This window comes from Coturnix japonica, chromosome 10, assembly GCF_001577835.2.
Source record: "Coturnix japonica isolate 7356 chromosome 10, Coturnix japonica 2.1, whole genome shotgun sequence".
NCBI classification, from domain to species: Eukaryota; Metazoa; Chordata; class Aves; order Galliformes; family Phasianidae; genus Coturnix; species Coturnix japonica.
Window position 1 is genome coordinate 5204633 of NC_029525.1, and position 17400 is coordinate 5222032.

General features: G+C 41.0%; 1 protein-coding gene across 9 annotated transcripts in view; it reads right to left on the bottom strand.

Annotated features, from left to right (window-relative positions):
* Window positions 1-13593, bottom strand: part of TJP1 (tight junction protein 1) — a 154345-nt gene extending 140752 nt beyond the window's left edge. For 5 of the 9 annotated variants that reach the window (XM_015872631.2, XM_015872628.2, XM_015872626.2 and 2 more), the window contains exons 1-2: window positions 13412-13538; window positions 4341-4473 (exon numbers count right to left, since the gene is read on the bottom strand). In XM_015872631.2, the coding sequence (XP_015728117.1) occupies window positions 4341-4473; window positions 13412-13506 (228 nt within the window). In that variant the 5' untranslated portion in view covers window positions 13507-13538. Of the gene's footprint in view, window positions 1-4340; window positions 4474-13411 lie in introns of all 9 variants that reach the window. The other 4 variants (XM_015872624.2, XM_015872622.2, XM_015872623.2 and 1 more) reach the window with 2 other exon arrangements.
* Window positions 13594-17400: the final 3807 nt, after the last annotated feature.

Sequence of the window (17400 nt, forward strand, 5' to 3'; positions counted from 1 at the left end):
CACAGAATTCTTCCTTGGGATTCTGCCGCAGTGCAAGTGGAAGCACACCAAAGCTGGATCTGCCTGCCTACAACACCTTGCTGTGTGCATGCTTACTGAGAGCATCAGCTGTCTCCAGAAAATATGCAGAGCTGGGCTTGTTCATATTGAAATTATCTGCAGTGCTCTGATTTCTGAGAACTCCTTCTACAAGGGCTGATCTTAGTATGAAAAATTTATGGATGTATTCCTTCAAACATACTGAGTTCCTAAGATGATTATTTTGGTAATTTCTTGAGTCTGATCAAAATGTTACAACATTGAAAATGAGAAAGTGCATCTCAGACATTCCATATCCATTAGGCCTCTACACTTGCCCCCAGCAATCCTCCTTGGTCATCGTTCCCACAGAACATCCCCACTGTCTCACAGGGGAGGAAGGAACAGTTTCTCGTTGTCCACATACCAAGGGGGCAGTCAGCATGTGTAACACCATGAGTCACATACAAAACCTGTAAGGCCAGCAGCCATCAGTTTCCTTCAGGCACCTCAGGGCTGGCACAGGGACCCCAGGCAGCTCACAGCCCCGTGGTGGTCCCACCACGCTCCTACAAGGAGGCCTAGAAGAAGTCAAAGAGGCAGAGCCCAGTCACACATCACCAACTGGTGTTACAAGTCCAGAGGTCCCTGACAGGGAATATCGAGTGTGTCAGCACAGCGCCAAGCACAGCAACATCCCTGCTGACAAATTGGACTCAGAAGTGCTACTTCTGCAGAGGGTGGCTTACACAAGCCCAGAGCTTGTTTCAGCACAGTAAGCATTTAAAAATGGATGTAATGACCATGAGTATAACCAGCTCATTCTACAAGGTAAGATGTATTTCACATCTCTCTGAGAACTTAGAATACTTTCCTTTCTCTAGTTCACAGCTTTCTGTAGCATACACAATGTTTCTGATAACCATTTGCCAATATTACAAAAATACACATTTTTGTTATATTGTAATAAAGCTGAGTGTTTCAGAGACTAAAAACTGGGAAAGCACTGCATGGTGCTAAGGAGAACTGAATAACAATAAAACAGTTTTTTTTAGTGGGAACCAGGCCCTAATTGGACCAGCTGGCAGCAATACTACATGGAGAGGATAAAGAAAAGAAAAAGGATGAAAGACATATTAAAGGAGCTGCTGTCCTGTCACTCTGTGGCTTATCACTGTCTCTCTGCTTTATCTTCCTGCTCACCATCTTAGCAAAATGGTAATGGGAGCCATGACTTACAAACCCCAGAATCACCCACTTCAGACAGCAGAGGTACCAACAGAAATAAATCCCAGATCTTTTGTCAGCAATCTTGCAGACTCCCACCACTTGGAATAAGGAAGAATTTATAGCCCCTAACAGGACACTAAGGATGCCAAAACACCAGGCAGCTGCTAGACAGTAAAAGGGGTATGCAATGCAGCAGCCAGGAGCCCTGACAGCCTCCCACAGACACCTGAGCTCACAGTAAGTTCCTTACAGGCTGGCCTGCCATTACAGCAAGTTATACAGGCAAAGAAACATCCAGCATTTTTAGATATGTCACCCACAGTAATAGCCACAGGAACAACAAATTGTAAACATCATAGGCTTCACGTGGTGAACTAGGAGCAGGGTAGCATCTCCTGTCCCAGGCAGCCCTCAGGAGAAGGCTGTGGGATTCCCTCCCAGTCACAATTTGGTCTCAGCTGGAACTTTACACATGCAGTAGGCTCTTCTCTGGTTATCCTTTCAAATAATAACTACGTTTTTAAATGAGCCTCCCAGCTTAACACTGTTCCCACAGCTTGTGCTCCACCATAGCTGAAGTCACAGTAAGTGGTACAGCGTTTTCATGTACTGCATTTTTGTATGCACATGACAGCATGGAAATCCAGACCTTTCCCACTGGGGACACATCTCTTCACACTTGGAGAAAATGAAACATACAGCTTATTTTTTCTTTTTTTAGGTCCCCACACTGTCAAGATTTGTACTCAAAATGAATTTGCTTAGAGGTAAGGAACAAAAGCTTTACAAAAAAAAACAATTTGGGATTCAGATAGACGTGGAATTCTCTAACAGTCAGAATTATTAATAGATTTAAATTGCATTATATGATGAAGAAAGCCAGCACTTCACTGGCTCCTCCAGTTATTTTGAGCTGGTCAGCATAGAAATCATCCTTTTAATATGAAACATTTCATCTTTGTTCTGCGTGAAAACAATTCTACCCCACCAAAGAGCTCCAAAGAGAATGTTTTAAAAATCTCTTTCCTTTGCTGTGTAAAATAATTCCTCACTTCTGCTTCATGTTTTATTTTCAGTTTTATTCCTTCTGTCAGTTCATGAGCCTTCCTACCAGACAAAGATGCATAACACGAATAACATTCAGTTCTGGGAGTGCATTGGAAAGATTTATTCATATTAATTCCCTCTATTATTTCTTTAGATTTATTTTTAATCACAATTTTATAACAATAAAAGTACTATTAAACAATATTAAGACATATTTCTGAGTGATTATAACTTAATTTTGTAGCAACATCAAGAAAATCCATATATACAACTCTGTTTCTATGCTTAGCTCTTTTAGACCAGTATCACCTATTAACATGTAACCTCAGAATAAACAGTGGTCCCCCTTTCATGATCCTCATTTTCAATGCCTTGCTATTAATAGTTGAGTTTCATGTGGATAGATGTACATACTCTGTATATTGGTATATTTCATACACAGTCATGGGCCATTATTACATCTCAGATCTCCTAGCAAAAGTTTTACGACACACAAGATATTCCTTTTACCGTTGGCTATGATCGCTTTTTTCTTTGAAAGCCTCAAGAGTAGAAATTTGGATAAAACTCCTTAATAGGACCACACAGATGAAGACCCATTAGCACAAGCTAAAACTAATGTTTTAGCAATCTCATCCCCAAAGAGAATTTTTACCCTTCAGTAAGGTAACCATTACATCAACATCACTTCTGTGACTACAGTCTGCATAGACTCCAAAACTAGCTCTAAATCAGCTATAAGACTTGACTTTGCAGCAATCTGCATCCTAGAAGCAGCTGGACACCACAGAAAACGTTAAATCACAAATTCTTGCTACCAGTTTCATCATTTCCTTACACAGCAAACCGGCTCTTTGTTCCAAAGATAGATTGACAAGACATCGTAATTAGAAGCAAAACAGTCCTGAGAAAAAATATCATTGATGCTATTGACATCATCTTTAACAAAACAAACCAAAAAGGCTGCACATACTGAGTTTGATCTGTTGTTTAGTTATTCACAAAACCACATCTGACCATTATAATTATGTTATTTGTATTACCATGTAGCACCAGACAATGCAATTACTATTGAACTGTACATCATCATAAAGACAACATATACTTCCTGATTATGTCTTTCCTCCTCACATTTAATAGTGGGTTTATAATTCAACATATTCTCATCCACTACATTAGTATTTGATAGCTGTAACTTATAAGTTTGTTAGATCAGCCATTGCACAGGTGCAGTATATAGTGCTTTTGCAGTAAAGGACTTCTGAAAACACAGCACAGCTTTTTAGAAGTAACTCTAATCTTTTCTGACCAGTATAAATGGTGGGAAATCTATCCCCACCTAATCAATCCACACTCATTCACATTTTCTCTCTTTTGTTATTTGAACGTAAATACTTCTGTAATTAAAAGTTGTACATGTCTCTATTGCAAATTTTTTCTCTAAGTTCTATTAAATCTCTAAAGGACAAGCTATACAAGTTTCACAAAACCATGATCACTATAAATTTTCTTAAACCAAAGAAAAAACGTATGTAAGTGTAACCAAAGAGATGCAAACAAGGATGTTAAGTAGTCTGAGAACACACACAATTTGTATGCATTTATTTTTCTCTGGTACCCTACTACAGCTGCATATAGTAAAAAAGCTTTTGAAAATTGGCTAAATATATATATTTTTTAATGTGGATACAACTTCCACATTGTAAATATGAAAATAGATTTTGAAAACACAATTTATTTTTCACATTTACTCAACTTCCAGTTCATTCCTGCATCTTGTTATGCATGAGGCAATATCAAAACCTGAAATCAAGATACAAGACTAATGTCTACTCAAGAACAAAAATGAGAGTATGTATCAGTAATTACATAAGCAATATCATTTTCATTACATTTGCCAACACGGAACCCTAACTCTTAACATTAAATACAACTCCTTTTTCAATTCTAACAATGACATAAACCAAATGCAAGAGGAATGACGCCTTTATCAGCAAAATTCTTGTAACTTCAGATAGAATAAATGTAAAAGACAAAGTACTTACAGTGAATTCACAGAAATCAATGCTATCAAGGCTCTTGCTTCTGTGTATTCTCCCTTTTATTCTTCTTAAAGAAGGCTTTCCCTGACTTACACTACAGGTAGCACCATTGGGATTTTCGGAAGATGGAGTTACCCTGTCAAATAAAAAAGAGATCCATATCAGACAAAGAATATATCGCTTTATATATATCACATTTCTAATATACAAGCAAAAAATGTGCAAGGGTGATATGACAGGAGTCTCAATCCAACCTTTAGTTTTCAAACAGGCAGCATCAAAATAAGACAACAAAAGGTGAGGAAACACAGCTCCCACGAAATCCACCACTGCTTGCAGATTGAGTCATCTGTACATTTTCTGCACTGATGTAAGAAGCATCAAAAAAGTACAGAGAAACATATTTTACTTTTGAAAAACTAGAAGGGATATTTTTCACTACTAATTCAATTTAAAAATTGTGTTCTGTGATACACGTTGTTGTCTGTTGGTTAAATCAAAGGGACCCTGGCAGAATTTGGCTTTTGACCTTTTCCAGTTTAAGCACTAACGGCACTTCAGATGTTTTAGCGAAGAATAATGATGAGCAATAACTAAATGAAAAGGACCTTTTACAGCTGTAGAGGTAATTAAAACTATAGTTTTTAAGGTTTTCATCACATTGGTCATCTAAATATAGTTCTAAGAGGAGCTTGCAATTGAAGTATTTTGAGTAAGCTCCCCAGATGCCAAATAGATTGTTGAAAGTTGTTAATGAGTAAATGTAAATGGGGTTAACAATTAACTAAATATAATAAGTTTCGAAAGGTCAATATTTTAAATGCAAAATAGTCTCTAGTCAGTGTGACACCGCATTAGGAAAGCGAGTACTGTGCTCCAGCAAATACGAGCATCCAAAAAACGAAGTCTTATTTAGCAGATTTACATTTCTTCTTTTTCGCAACTGCAGGCGTAAGAGGCCACCAAAACATGTGTGCACACATCTATCCATACACATCTTTTTTGCATTGCCCAAGGCTGTGGACAACAACAGTTCAGTGATTTTCTCTGTAACCGTTAAGATTCCTATATATCTTAGGGTTTCTTTTTTTAAACTTGGAATTAATGGCTTCAGTACGTACATAAGTGCTTTGACAAATAAAGAGGAAAGGTGTGTGCCTTTACAGGTACACGCCATCACAAAGAGACACTGCATAGAGTGAGCCATGCTAATGATCGACACACAAAATTTCAAGTACAAAATATCCAGGCTGAATATACTTGTGTAGGTAGGGGAACCCTGGGATCTACACTGTTTAACGGCAGGAATAAAATGTCCCCATGCACATTTGTAAGAGGCTGGAGAAACAAAAGTCACAGCAATAAAATTTGTAAATTAAAAAAAAAAAAAAAAAAAGAGAGAGAGAGAGATTCTAAAATTTCTCATTCAATTTACAAAGACCTTCATTTTTTGTTGAATTGCTGTGATTTCCAAATTAATATTTTCCCCCTTGGATTAATTTACCCCTGAACTTTCAACTGCAAGAAAAGAAAACATTCAGAATTGTTACATAACTAATATTCAGAAACGCATAAACTTCCAGCTTAGACAACACCAGATTTTTTTGGTGAAGTTATTTATGGGGTAAGCTCAGAGAAAGATGCTGCGCTGCTACTGTAATGGAATTGCACACAGAAACCAAATCAACACCACAGATTTCCTGCTGAAATGTCTTAAAGAATCAGCAAAACAAAGTCCCAAGGAAAGACAGCTGCTCTGTCACAATGCCTGTTCACAGACAAAAAGTGACATTTACGCTGATCATACATCTTCCTTGTATGAATGTCTTATGGACACGTTACAGGACTCTGCAAACACTTCTGATAAAGTGAATCCAAAAGTATTTAATGCAACCACACACTGACCATGGAGCCCACAAGGAGATCCACTGCTTTCACCACAGGTAAGTCTGGATTTATTCTCACCCCAGAAAATCTATGAGGGTTGCCTATTTCAATAATTGTCACCTGGGTCATTAAGTCCTCATGTTTACCTCCAGCCAATTAAATGCTTAATAACTTCATAATATTTTCTTCCTCACATTTAACAGAAATATTTTTGAACAACTGTAAGCTGCACCAGGCTTTTCTGAATTTTCCTTTCTATTTCAAACCACTTAGTCCGGGGCCTTTAGATGTATAGTTATTTAAATTCAAAGTCTTTTAATGTTTTCTCATACTAAGAAGCCTTAAAATATATGTAATAAAATAAAGTGAAAGAAAGCCTATAAAAATAACAGACTAATCAAAGTCACACAGCTTTTGAAGAAGTAAAACTAGTGATGCATTTTGAAGTCTTTCCCACTTGTCAGATCCATTCTTCTAAGGTGCTTGGGAAAAAGAAAAAAAAAACAGAAGAGAGGAGCAGAGCTTGCTGCCCCTGGAATCCACCCATCATTCCATTCTGATGGAGAACAACTGACAGTGATCATTTCCCAGTTCCAAATCCTGCTTTAAAATTCACACTTAACTTTCAAAGAATAATTTAGTGGGAAGGAATATCACGATTCAAAGACACGGTTTTTCTTAAATAACATTATTTACTTGTGTGCTTTTACAAGTAAATAAATATTTAACCAACTAAAGAAAAATCAAATCAGTATAATCAGTGGAAATCTTGAAGCTCAGTGTTGTAAAGATATCCACAGGTTCCTGTGAAACTTTGGGGCAAGAGTAAAGAAATGAAATGCCAGCTCCTGTGGTGCCTCTGATACTCCTCTAGCTTTAGCAAAGGGATGCTAACAAACCTGAGACAGAACTGGATCTATGTCACCCACCCTCTTGGAACGCAGGGCACAGCAATGAAACCCTCAAGAATTCCAGTGACATTGGTGCAGTACAGCAATGGCAACTGATTCAGGCACTAGGGAAATTCCATAAGGAAAAAGATGCCAAAATGAAGACCACGAGGTTGCAAGATAAATGGGAATATTGGTTTCAGTGAACCCAAATTCACAAGGCAAACCCCAAAGTGTTTGAATTGAAAGTATATTTTGCATAGAACCAAACGACAGATTTTTAAATTCTTCTTACTTTTCTGTCTTGCTTTCTGCCCTCATCATTTCCATTGCAACTTGACAAATAGAGTTGTTTGTTATTTTTTTTAAATGAAGGCTGAAACTATTATGTGATACTACAGTCCTGACATCTGAACTACAAGTTAAAAAAATAAATTATTAATGGAAGTTGCTACATTATATTACATCTTCATATTTTATTTGTGTTGTTTAATTAATAGAAAACTACTAATTGAGTTGCTAAATCTCTGGCTGTAGTACAGGGGTATAGAGGAATTATCACCAGTTAAGAAAGGAAGATTTCTCCATTTAGGATGTCTGCAACTCATCAACTACTTCATGAAAGCACTCTCAATTCAAAGCTTAAGAATGAGATGTTTAGAGAAGCCTAGATGTTTAAAAATTTGACTCCAGATCCTTAAAAGGAGTGAATGATTCTAGATGCCTTATTGCAAATGCACTTGTTTTGTCTATCAAAGAACATCCTCAGTATTCTGTGGAAGCATAACAGCTTTCTAACGTGGCTCATCTGGGGTTTCCCAAATCAAGGCACTCCAATTCTGGAAATTTTACTTGGTAAAATGGAACGGCTTTGTAAATCCCACCTTGAGCCAGAGATTTCTGTTCATTCCCCACAATTCTTACAACAGTTACATTGACCTTGCTGGTTCCTGATCAGATATCAGATTACATAACTGTGACTGAATTATTTCTCAGGTTGGAGAAATAAGCAAAAACATCAAGACACTTCTAGTATCTGTGCTCCATTGATGAGCACATCATCCTAACAAAATACTAGTCAACATTTACCTCAAAGTGCACTGTCACATCAAGGACTAATGCCTCTATGCACGCTCAAATATAATTAGATGCAATCTATGTAACATACCTCAGCTTTTATTATTAAAAACTACACTTATATTTTGCTTGCAGAAAACTACTACTCATAACAAGCTTCAATATTGCCTAACATTTGTTTTAAGTTCTGTTTTGGCTGAAGTAGCTAAATTGATGTCACACTAATTTTCTAGGGAGAACAGTCAGACTCAAGAGATTTAAAGCCCATTATTTATTGATTTAGAGTTCTGAACAATTTTATAGAGCTGTATCCAAACAATTGAATAGTTTGTGGACTGAAACAATTACTGTATTTGTTTTCTGAATATAACAGATAGAGAACAAATCTTTGACAACGATATATCCTCAACAGGACTTAGTGACATCATTAATCACTGTGATTCTCATATCCTGCAAGTTGTCCACCCATCTTATTAAAAAGCGCTGAGGTATCTGTAGCAAATGGTTACTGCAGGTGGTCATGCGAGTCTGAAACTTCTATCTCTAGTAGTTACACGGGTCTCTATTGAGAAATGTGTGAACTGTCTGTAATTGTGTCCGATGAGAAGACAGGCTTCCCCACTATGACAGAGATGTCAGCTGGGTGCAGCTGAACGTGGCCAGTATGCCTTCTGGCTCCAGCAAACAGTGCAATAGCTGAAACTCACTCCCGATTGCCTGGAAGACCTAACATTTATAGTCATTCAATGTTAGGTTTTGTTTTAAAAAAATAAATATATATATATATACACATAAAAGCCTAATATGAAACAATTACTGGCAACCCTGAACAGTTCCCTACTGTGAAAAACATTTGTGTATCTCTGCAATATCTTCACTACAAAGCGCAGCTTCTCACCTTCATCAGAAAAAATATATATATGTCAACTAATTTGCAACACCAATAAATCTTTACAGTGGACTAGGCTGAGACTTCTATTCTCATTTCAAACAAGTATTAACAGAACCAATAATACAAAATGGATAACATCCATTCTGGTGATCTGTGTTTTTCCACATACATCTGCAGCCACACCCAAGAGGCTGAATCGTTGATGCCTTATTTCTTTTATACTGAAATGACATTTCCATTATTTGCTTTTTTCAGCTCTGTCTCTACATGGAACATAAACTAACAGTGACACTTTTCTCCCTAGGGATGGTCCTAATGATAAAACAGGCATCCTTCGCTATGAGCCTGAACTTTCACATCTGACCCCAGCCTGAACACAAACACTCAACCAGGCGTTTAAATCAATGCTTAATGCCGACTGTTCCACACTGAGTGCAGGCAAGTTTACTTATATGCCTAAAAATAAATTTGCCCATGCACATCTTACAAACAGCATCTATTGTTACCATCCAGACTGCTACCTCACACACTCACTTAACAACGGCACCGATTAGACCCCGTCAAAATGCAAATTCTGTAGTACACTGCTTCTGCAGGCTTTGCTGTAACCTATGGATTACTTCAGACGACTACCTAACACTCTAAAAAGACATACGGACATCACCATGGATAGCCTCAGTCATTTCCATAATATCCTTGGTAACAAAAAACACATCAGTAACAGCATTTTGCCTTTTCGTGACTTCACACTTGTTTGCACCACGGGGAGCCAGAGGGAGCAGACCCAAGCAGAGGAAGACTTTGAAGGTAGAGGTAAATGCTTGAAGACACATGAGAATATCAGTGAAGATTATTAGAGCTGCTAGAAAAAATCCTGGGTTTTTGTTTGTGGGGGTTTTTTTTCTTCTTTTTGGCTTGGTCCTTCTCCCTTTGGGAGAGAAAAACTGTCAGTGCAGTAAGAAATTACTGAGTATTTGTATAGTTCTCCTTAAATATATTATCTTTCGTTTCCTATTCTAAAAGCATTCCGGTTGTAGATACTGGTATTTCAGTAAATACTGATGTCAGTTTACTGTTTGAAGGTGCTCCCGGGTCAGCAGTTTTTCTTGAGTATTTTAGCAAATGTGCTAATCCATGCCACCCTCACCATTAAAAATAATAACAGAAACTATTAACAGATGTTGGCCAATAAAGTTCTGGGTTCTCTTACCATGGTGAAAGAAACTGCTGCAGTTTCCAAGGTGCAAAACAGCACATCCCTTATTGTTAAATCTGCTCCCCTAATAACTGCTCTAATGAAATCTCAGTGCCAGAAATGATGGTTTTCCAATTTGAAAACCTCTGTGAAATAACCGACTTCACAATAGAAATTAGAAATTCAGAAGAAAATAATAATTATCTAGTTCCTGTAATCATTTCAAACATAACGCACCAGATAAAACCCTACTCTTGGAGAAATAGAGGTAGTACTCCAAAGAAGTATTACTACACAGCCTCAGAAAAGAGCATCTGTCCACGAAGAAGCTCATCACAGCCTGCAAGATTCTCATGTTGCCTCAGCCCAGAGCTGGAATGAGGCTGCCGCTCTGAATGAAGACAGCTTATTGACTTGTTAGACTCTGCTAACTGGCAGCATTATGACAGCACTTTTTTGCATCCAGATACAGCAAGACCGTTAAGAACACCCTACTCATCTCATTTGGTTCCTATGTATTAAATTACAGTGCCTCACAAACACGGGTCTGAATCAGCAGCTCTAGACTCCAGCAACTTCCTTCATCACTAGAATCAACACCCAACTGCCTCCAACAAACCTCACCCCAAAATGACCAAGTTCCACATTAAATGCAGTCAAATTTCCATCTACACCACTTCCCACAGCAAGCTGCAGCATCTGTTTTGGACCGCTCTCTGGTTTATACTCAGGCAGTCTACACCAGTTTATTGTGAACTCATCATGAGACGTGGGTATCCACCTTCTTTGTTTTCATTCCTGACTCTGCTTTTCTACAACAGGAACAGAACTTGGATTCCAGGGAGGAAAGTAGTAGGAAATTGGAGTGACAGATGCTCCATAAAGAAATAAAGCATCGCTGTTACCTTTTTCATTTTCATTCAGTAGGATTCAGGTGGATTATCTCAACCTACAAAAAGATGAGTATTTTAACCCTTTTTTATTAAATTACGCCTTTTGCTTCCACTTTCACTAAGTACCAACATATCAAAGAACTCATGAATCTGACTGCTTAAACAAAACGCTTTTTGTTGTTGTTGTTTTCTTTTTGCTAAACTAAAACGAAAGAAAATCAGCATCCATTGATTATAAAATTGGTCAGTTACACATTTTGTTTATGCTTCTTGGAGATTCTCAGTGATTCAGTTCTAGAACACACCTTTGCTTTCTGTGTTGGAAATAGACTCTAATATCGCCTTGATTTTAGTAATAACAGTATCTATTCTTGTCTCTTATATTCACTTTTTCTTAGTGGATTATTTGATACAGACTAAGCTCAAAAAAACCACCCCAAACTAAACAATAAAGTAACCTTAAGCATTTCTGTAAATGCATCGGAGAATAGTATTTCTTACATGAGCATAAATTCTATTCAAAGATAATGCCTAATGCTATTAAAGTTCTCGAAGAAAAAGTGACTGCATAATATCATGTCACCTACTAACAACAACATCCTAGAGATACGCTGCCAAACCTGAAATAATTCATAGATATCGCTAAAAATAAAATAGAAATGATCTTATTTCTCCCTAACACTCTTAGCTAACTAAATCTCCATGAAGCCTACCATTGCAGCAATACTGAGACAAGTCACAAACGTTACAAAATGCACAGCTCTTAGCACACATCAGTGGGGATCCACTCTGTTGTTTTGAAATCCCTCAAAAAGCACAGCATTTTGCCAGAAAACCAGGCAATATAGAGCTGATCTAACTCCAGCTGCAGACATCACATCAAGGAGAGAGTGAAGAGGGAGCTTTCAGACTTTTAAAGTAAGTAAATGCAAATAGCCTCATTTTAACATGTCTAAAAACGTTTCCAAGAAGACATAGGAAATAAGAAATAGAACAAGTGCTAGTGTTGTATGACGCATAATTAGACTGTCAAAAGAAGTAATATATCGATGGATGTTCTTCTGTGCACAGACAAGAAAAGCACTGGAGGAGAACGGAGCAGGTACAGTGGTAGCACTTTATGTAACTTACATAATCAAAATCAAACCACTGAATATACTATAAAACCTTTAGATTTGAGTAAATGTAATAAAATTATCTGCATGACAACGTATGTGTAAGACTACATTTGATCTTGTGCATTACAGTTAATAGAAATGGATCTGCAATCTGTTTTATAGTAAGATTTGGAACTAATGACAGAGCTTATTAGCTATACATTGCTCCTGCAAGGGACGCATTTCCTTGATACCGTGTATGCTAACTGGCAATACTGGACGGGGGGAGGTGGTTTAAGGGAAAAGCACATTGTAGAATAATTCAGGTAATCATGTATTTGTTGGGGCTGCCGACATGCAAACACCTCTGTCCCTGCAGAGGGTGCCCCTCTAAGCAGCATGACCTACCATGCCTTCTATGGCACTTCCCTTCACCGTGAGCGAACAAGTACAGTGAAAGAAAGAAACACCGGCACCACTTTGTCTTTCTGAGGAGAGAAATTCTCGGTGTGCGTTTGTTCTCAGCGGTTCCCCCACGAAAAGCCCGAGCTCGTGGACCTGGCAGCTTGTCCTGACGGCACATCCCGCTGCCTCCATGCAGCCAGCAGCGGCCTGCTCCCGCCAGCGAGTGCTGAATAGCACAGTGCCATATGCTTGTCGCTGCCCTACTCACCCACATTACACAATTACACTTTAATACATTTTTCATAACGTATTGTTGATTCGGCCAGAAAAATCGGTTCAGCACACCCATCGGCGAGCAAGAAAACACCGACAATGAGTCGAGGAAAAGTCCATTTCAGCATCTCAGCCGCCGCACCGAGGCCCGCACCGCCGCCCGGCCCACCTGCCCGGAGGGAGGCACGGCCCGGCGGGCTGGGACTCGGAGCCGCCCGTGTGAGCGCCCCGCACGCAGCGCAGCGCAGCGCCTGCCCGGCCGCGGCAGCGCCCCGCGGGACGCCGAGCGGGACCGTTCGGGCGCTGAGTCGCGGGCAGCTCCCGCGGGGCGCTCGGAGCCGGAACGTCCCGCCCTGAGGAGCGCGGCAGCCCCGGGCCCGCAGCGGACCCGCACGACGCTCCGCGGCCGCCGCCCGCCCGTCCCCGCCCGGCCGCAGAGCCGCCCGGCCGCGGTGCGTTACTCACCACAGCTTCCTCTTTAAGGGCATCAGACTGCCCCTGTTGGAGGCGGTCACCCCTATGGCCATCTGCAAGACAGTCAGGTATTTCTGATACTTCATTTTGCCGTCGCCCCCCCTGTCCCTGCCGCGTCCCCGCCGCCGCCACCGACAGAGTCTCTCCAGCCGCTGCATGCAATCATCAAATTTTTATTTCCAGGCATCTGCCGTCCCTGCGTCGCGCTCCTTCCCCTCCTCCTCCTCCTCCTCCTCCTGCCGCGCTCCCTCGCTCTCTGCCCCCCCGGCTCTCGCTCTCCTCCTCCTGCCGCACTCCCGCTATCTCTGCCCCCCGCTGACGCTCTCCTCCTCCTCCTCCTCCTCCTCCTCCCGCCGCGCTCCCGCCATCCGCGCTCCAGCTGACGCTCCTCCGCCTCCCGCCGCGCTCTGCCCTCCCCCCGGCCCGCTCCTCTCCTCCTCCTCCACAGCCGCCCTGCTGCCCGCATCCCCCCGTTCGCACCTGCCGCTTCCCGTCTCCCGCACCGCCGCTGCCCGCAGGCCGCAGGCCGCTCGCCCCTTCCTCACCTGCGCCGCCTCTCGCTAGGCCCTACCTCCCCCCCCGCCGTCCGTCCCCTCGCGGTCCGTTACCCCGCATCCCCCCCAGCCCTGCGGGCCTCCTTCCCCTCCATCCCTGCCCCTTTCGGACGCCGCGTTGACCCGCTGCCCGGCCCCGCTACCTGTGCTTTCCCCCCCGCCCATGTGGCGTAGCTGTGGCGCTGCCCTCCCGCCATCAGCGGGGCGCCATGCCGCAGCCCGGCCGCGCTGCCTCGCCCTGATCTCCTTAGCGCCCGGAATAGCCCCGCGCCGTCCCGATCTGCCCCTGCCGCCACACACGGGCGCTCGTGGCCGTCGGTCACGGGGGGAATCGGCGCGGTACCCGCCTGGGCGGCGCTGCGGAGGCGGGGAGGGGGAAGGTGAGGTGAGGGTGAGCGGCAGGAGCTGAGGTGCGGTGAGAGGGAAGTGCGAAGGTGAGGGTGAGAGGATGAGGGTGGAGGTGAGGGGAAGTGAGGGTGAAGGCGAGGTGAGGCTCAAGGTGGAGCTGAGGTGAGGGTGAAGGTGCAGCGAGGTGAGGGTGAAGGTGAAGGTGAGGATGAAGTTGATTGTGAAGGCTGAGGTGAGGATGGAGGTGAGGAGGTAAAGGTGGAGGTAAACGTGAGGTGAGGTGAGGCGTGCTGGGCTGGCAGGACAGGGCAGCGCTTCCAACCAAGCCTCCTTCGGGATGAGGAGGGATGTGCACCTCTGGATCCTTCAGCAAATGTAGCTGACAACATAACCGTAATAGTCCTACGTGTGACCATTATCATTACAACCTTAATTTGGTTTGTGCCCTCTTCAAGTTACACACTGAGAGCTGTAGAAAGAAGTCCAGCTCTTGATGAGTGCTTTTGGAATTCATTGTAAACATCAGAAGACCCATCTCTGAGCAGCCATACCTGAGATGAAGGGCAGCACGGGGCTGTTGATAAACAGCAATTGGAAATATGGCTAGAGATAGCTGGTGGCTGTGCCCCGGCAGGAAGCTCCGAGTTATCCTTAATTCAAGTCTGAAACCTTCTCAATCTCAAGTAATATGATAAATCCACTGAAATGGGTCCATTTCTTTCTAGGATATTCTGTAGATGTTCTGATACATATGTTGAGAGATAGTTGTTAAGTGTTTTAATGCAAAAAGTTCTTTTTCTTCCTCCAAACTGTCAGACTAGGGGAAGATGAAGGTCCCTTGATATCATCTGGGGTATTTTGGTTGTTCCAGTACTCCTAAATTATGTAGATATTTTGCAGAATATAGATAAGAGCAAATCCATTCTGAAGTGACAACTTTCTGTTAAGATAACACATAAGGGCTGCTCCAAAAGTAATGCCTCCTATTTCGTTCTGCTGCCCCACAACATGAGTTGGGTGTTGGTGGTATGGCAGCAGAGGTTGAAGCTTCCCACCAGTATTCCATTACATGTTGCCTTGTGACAGATGGCAGCAGAGGGGCAGTTGGACAGAATGGTGTCTGACATGGAAGTGCAAATGAAGCAGAATTCTGGAATTGAATTTCTTTGTGTGAAAAAAATGACACCCATTGACACCAATCAACTCTTGCTGAAGCTTTATGGAGGCCAAGCTGTGGATGTCAGCACAGTGGGGTGGTGATGATGCATTTCAGCAGTGATGACAGTGGGTCACCTCTGCTAGTACAGGTTTTTTTTGAGCACAGCATGCAGGCTCTTGTTCATCACTGGTGAAAATGCAGAGCTAACGGTGGTGTCTATGTTGAAATGGAGTTCATTCTAGCTAAGAATTTGCTCTACCAAATAGTGTTCCTGTCCTCTCTGTATGCGTTGTACTTTCCATGAAAATAAATAGGAGATGTTATATTTGGAGTGAACTATGTATAGTATGTATGAATTGTAATACTTGGCTGGAGTAGATGTCCCAGTTGACATTATCAGCTTGGAAAAAATACTATGAACAGCATTGTCACTTTGAGGCTAAGAGATGAGCGATTTGGTGATTTTTTGGTTCTTTTTCTGTGTGTAATCTGTGCATTTGGACTGTAGTATGATGTAGTACAAAGAAGGTAAATGTTTTACTTGTAAACATCAGATCTGAATTACAGGCATCTCGTAAGAACTGTATTACTGTGGTTAAGGATATGGGTGATTTTGCATTTTCAGCTAGAAATGAGATGTGTACAAATTCCATGTCAGAGAAGAATTTAGAATTCAATTGCTAGCTCAGTGTTCAGCCTGAAGATCTATGTCACACAAAATACCAGTGATGGGTTCTTTGTCTTTTGAGAGATCTCACACGAAAAGCAATGAAGGATGGTTAAACTGAAATTATTAGGAACATTAAAGACAAGGAGTTAATTCTTGTCTTTACATAATGCCAATAGTAAGTATACTGTCTTCTGTAGACAGAACTTCAAAGCAGTTTGAAAACCTGCAGAGACCTTTTTTTTTTGCTGTGAAATAAAAAATATAAAACCAACACATTGTTTTTCCCTGCTGTGCATCCAGTCATTACTTCACTGAGAAAACACCTGTTGCCTACACAAGTTATGGGAGCGTGAGTGTGGGCTGGACGTTACTCTCACCACTGTTAGCAGAATGGGAGCTACAATATATTCATTTACACTTGTGCAGTCCTCTTAAGAAAATCATTGCACCTTGAAATGCAAGGAAATACTGACTTTCAGAACAATGAGACTGTATTGGTTTGAATATCATATTTCAATTTTAATGTACCTGTTATAACTGTCAGTTAGAAAAAAACACATATTATCTTCAAAGAAATTCTTGAAATAAAAAACCTAGTCTTAATCTGTTGGTAGTTGTAGAAACATTGTAGATAAGGCAATGTAAGGGTTCAATGGGAGGAAATTTGATTTGAAATCTCATAAAACAGGGAGAAGCAGCTAAGCACTGAGAGTCCCAAAACATTGCTTGTCCCATTTTTACAATGGGAGATTTGGAACATAAATCTATTTTAAGTATCCATATACTAAAGTGTTAAGAAATGTGCCAACAATAGCTTACATTTACCAATGCAATTTAACAATGGAACCTGGCTACACATTCAAATCTTTATTCAGCAACTTTAAATCTGTTAATGAAGGGTCGGAATCATATAAGTAGGACTTCCTAATACTTTTTAAATTTGAAAAATAATTAGTTATTTCAGATGTAGCTCTATAGTTTTCAGTGACTTCACTCTGTTTATCTGGCTCTAAGGAATTAACTTTTGTACAGTTAATATATCATCCATAGTTCTTCGTGTGCGTTGCAGAGACCAATAAATTAATGATATAATGTTATTCTCTAATTTTAATTGCCTTTATTTCTGCTTCCCTCATACCTGTTCGTTCTTAGTGCTGCTCCATTATATATTTCTTTCAGAACACTGTTTTTTAAGCGTGTTTTTTTATATACCTAAAAGAGTAAAATGGTCCTGTCTCTCTTGCCTTTC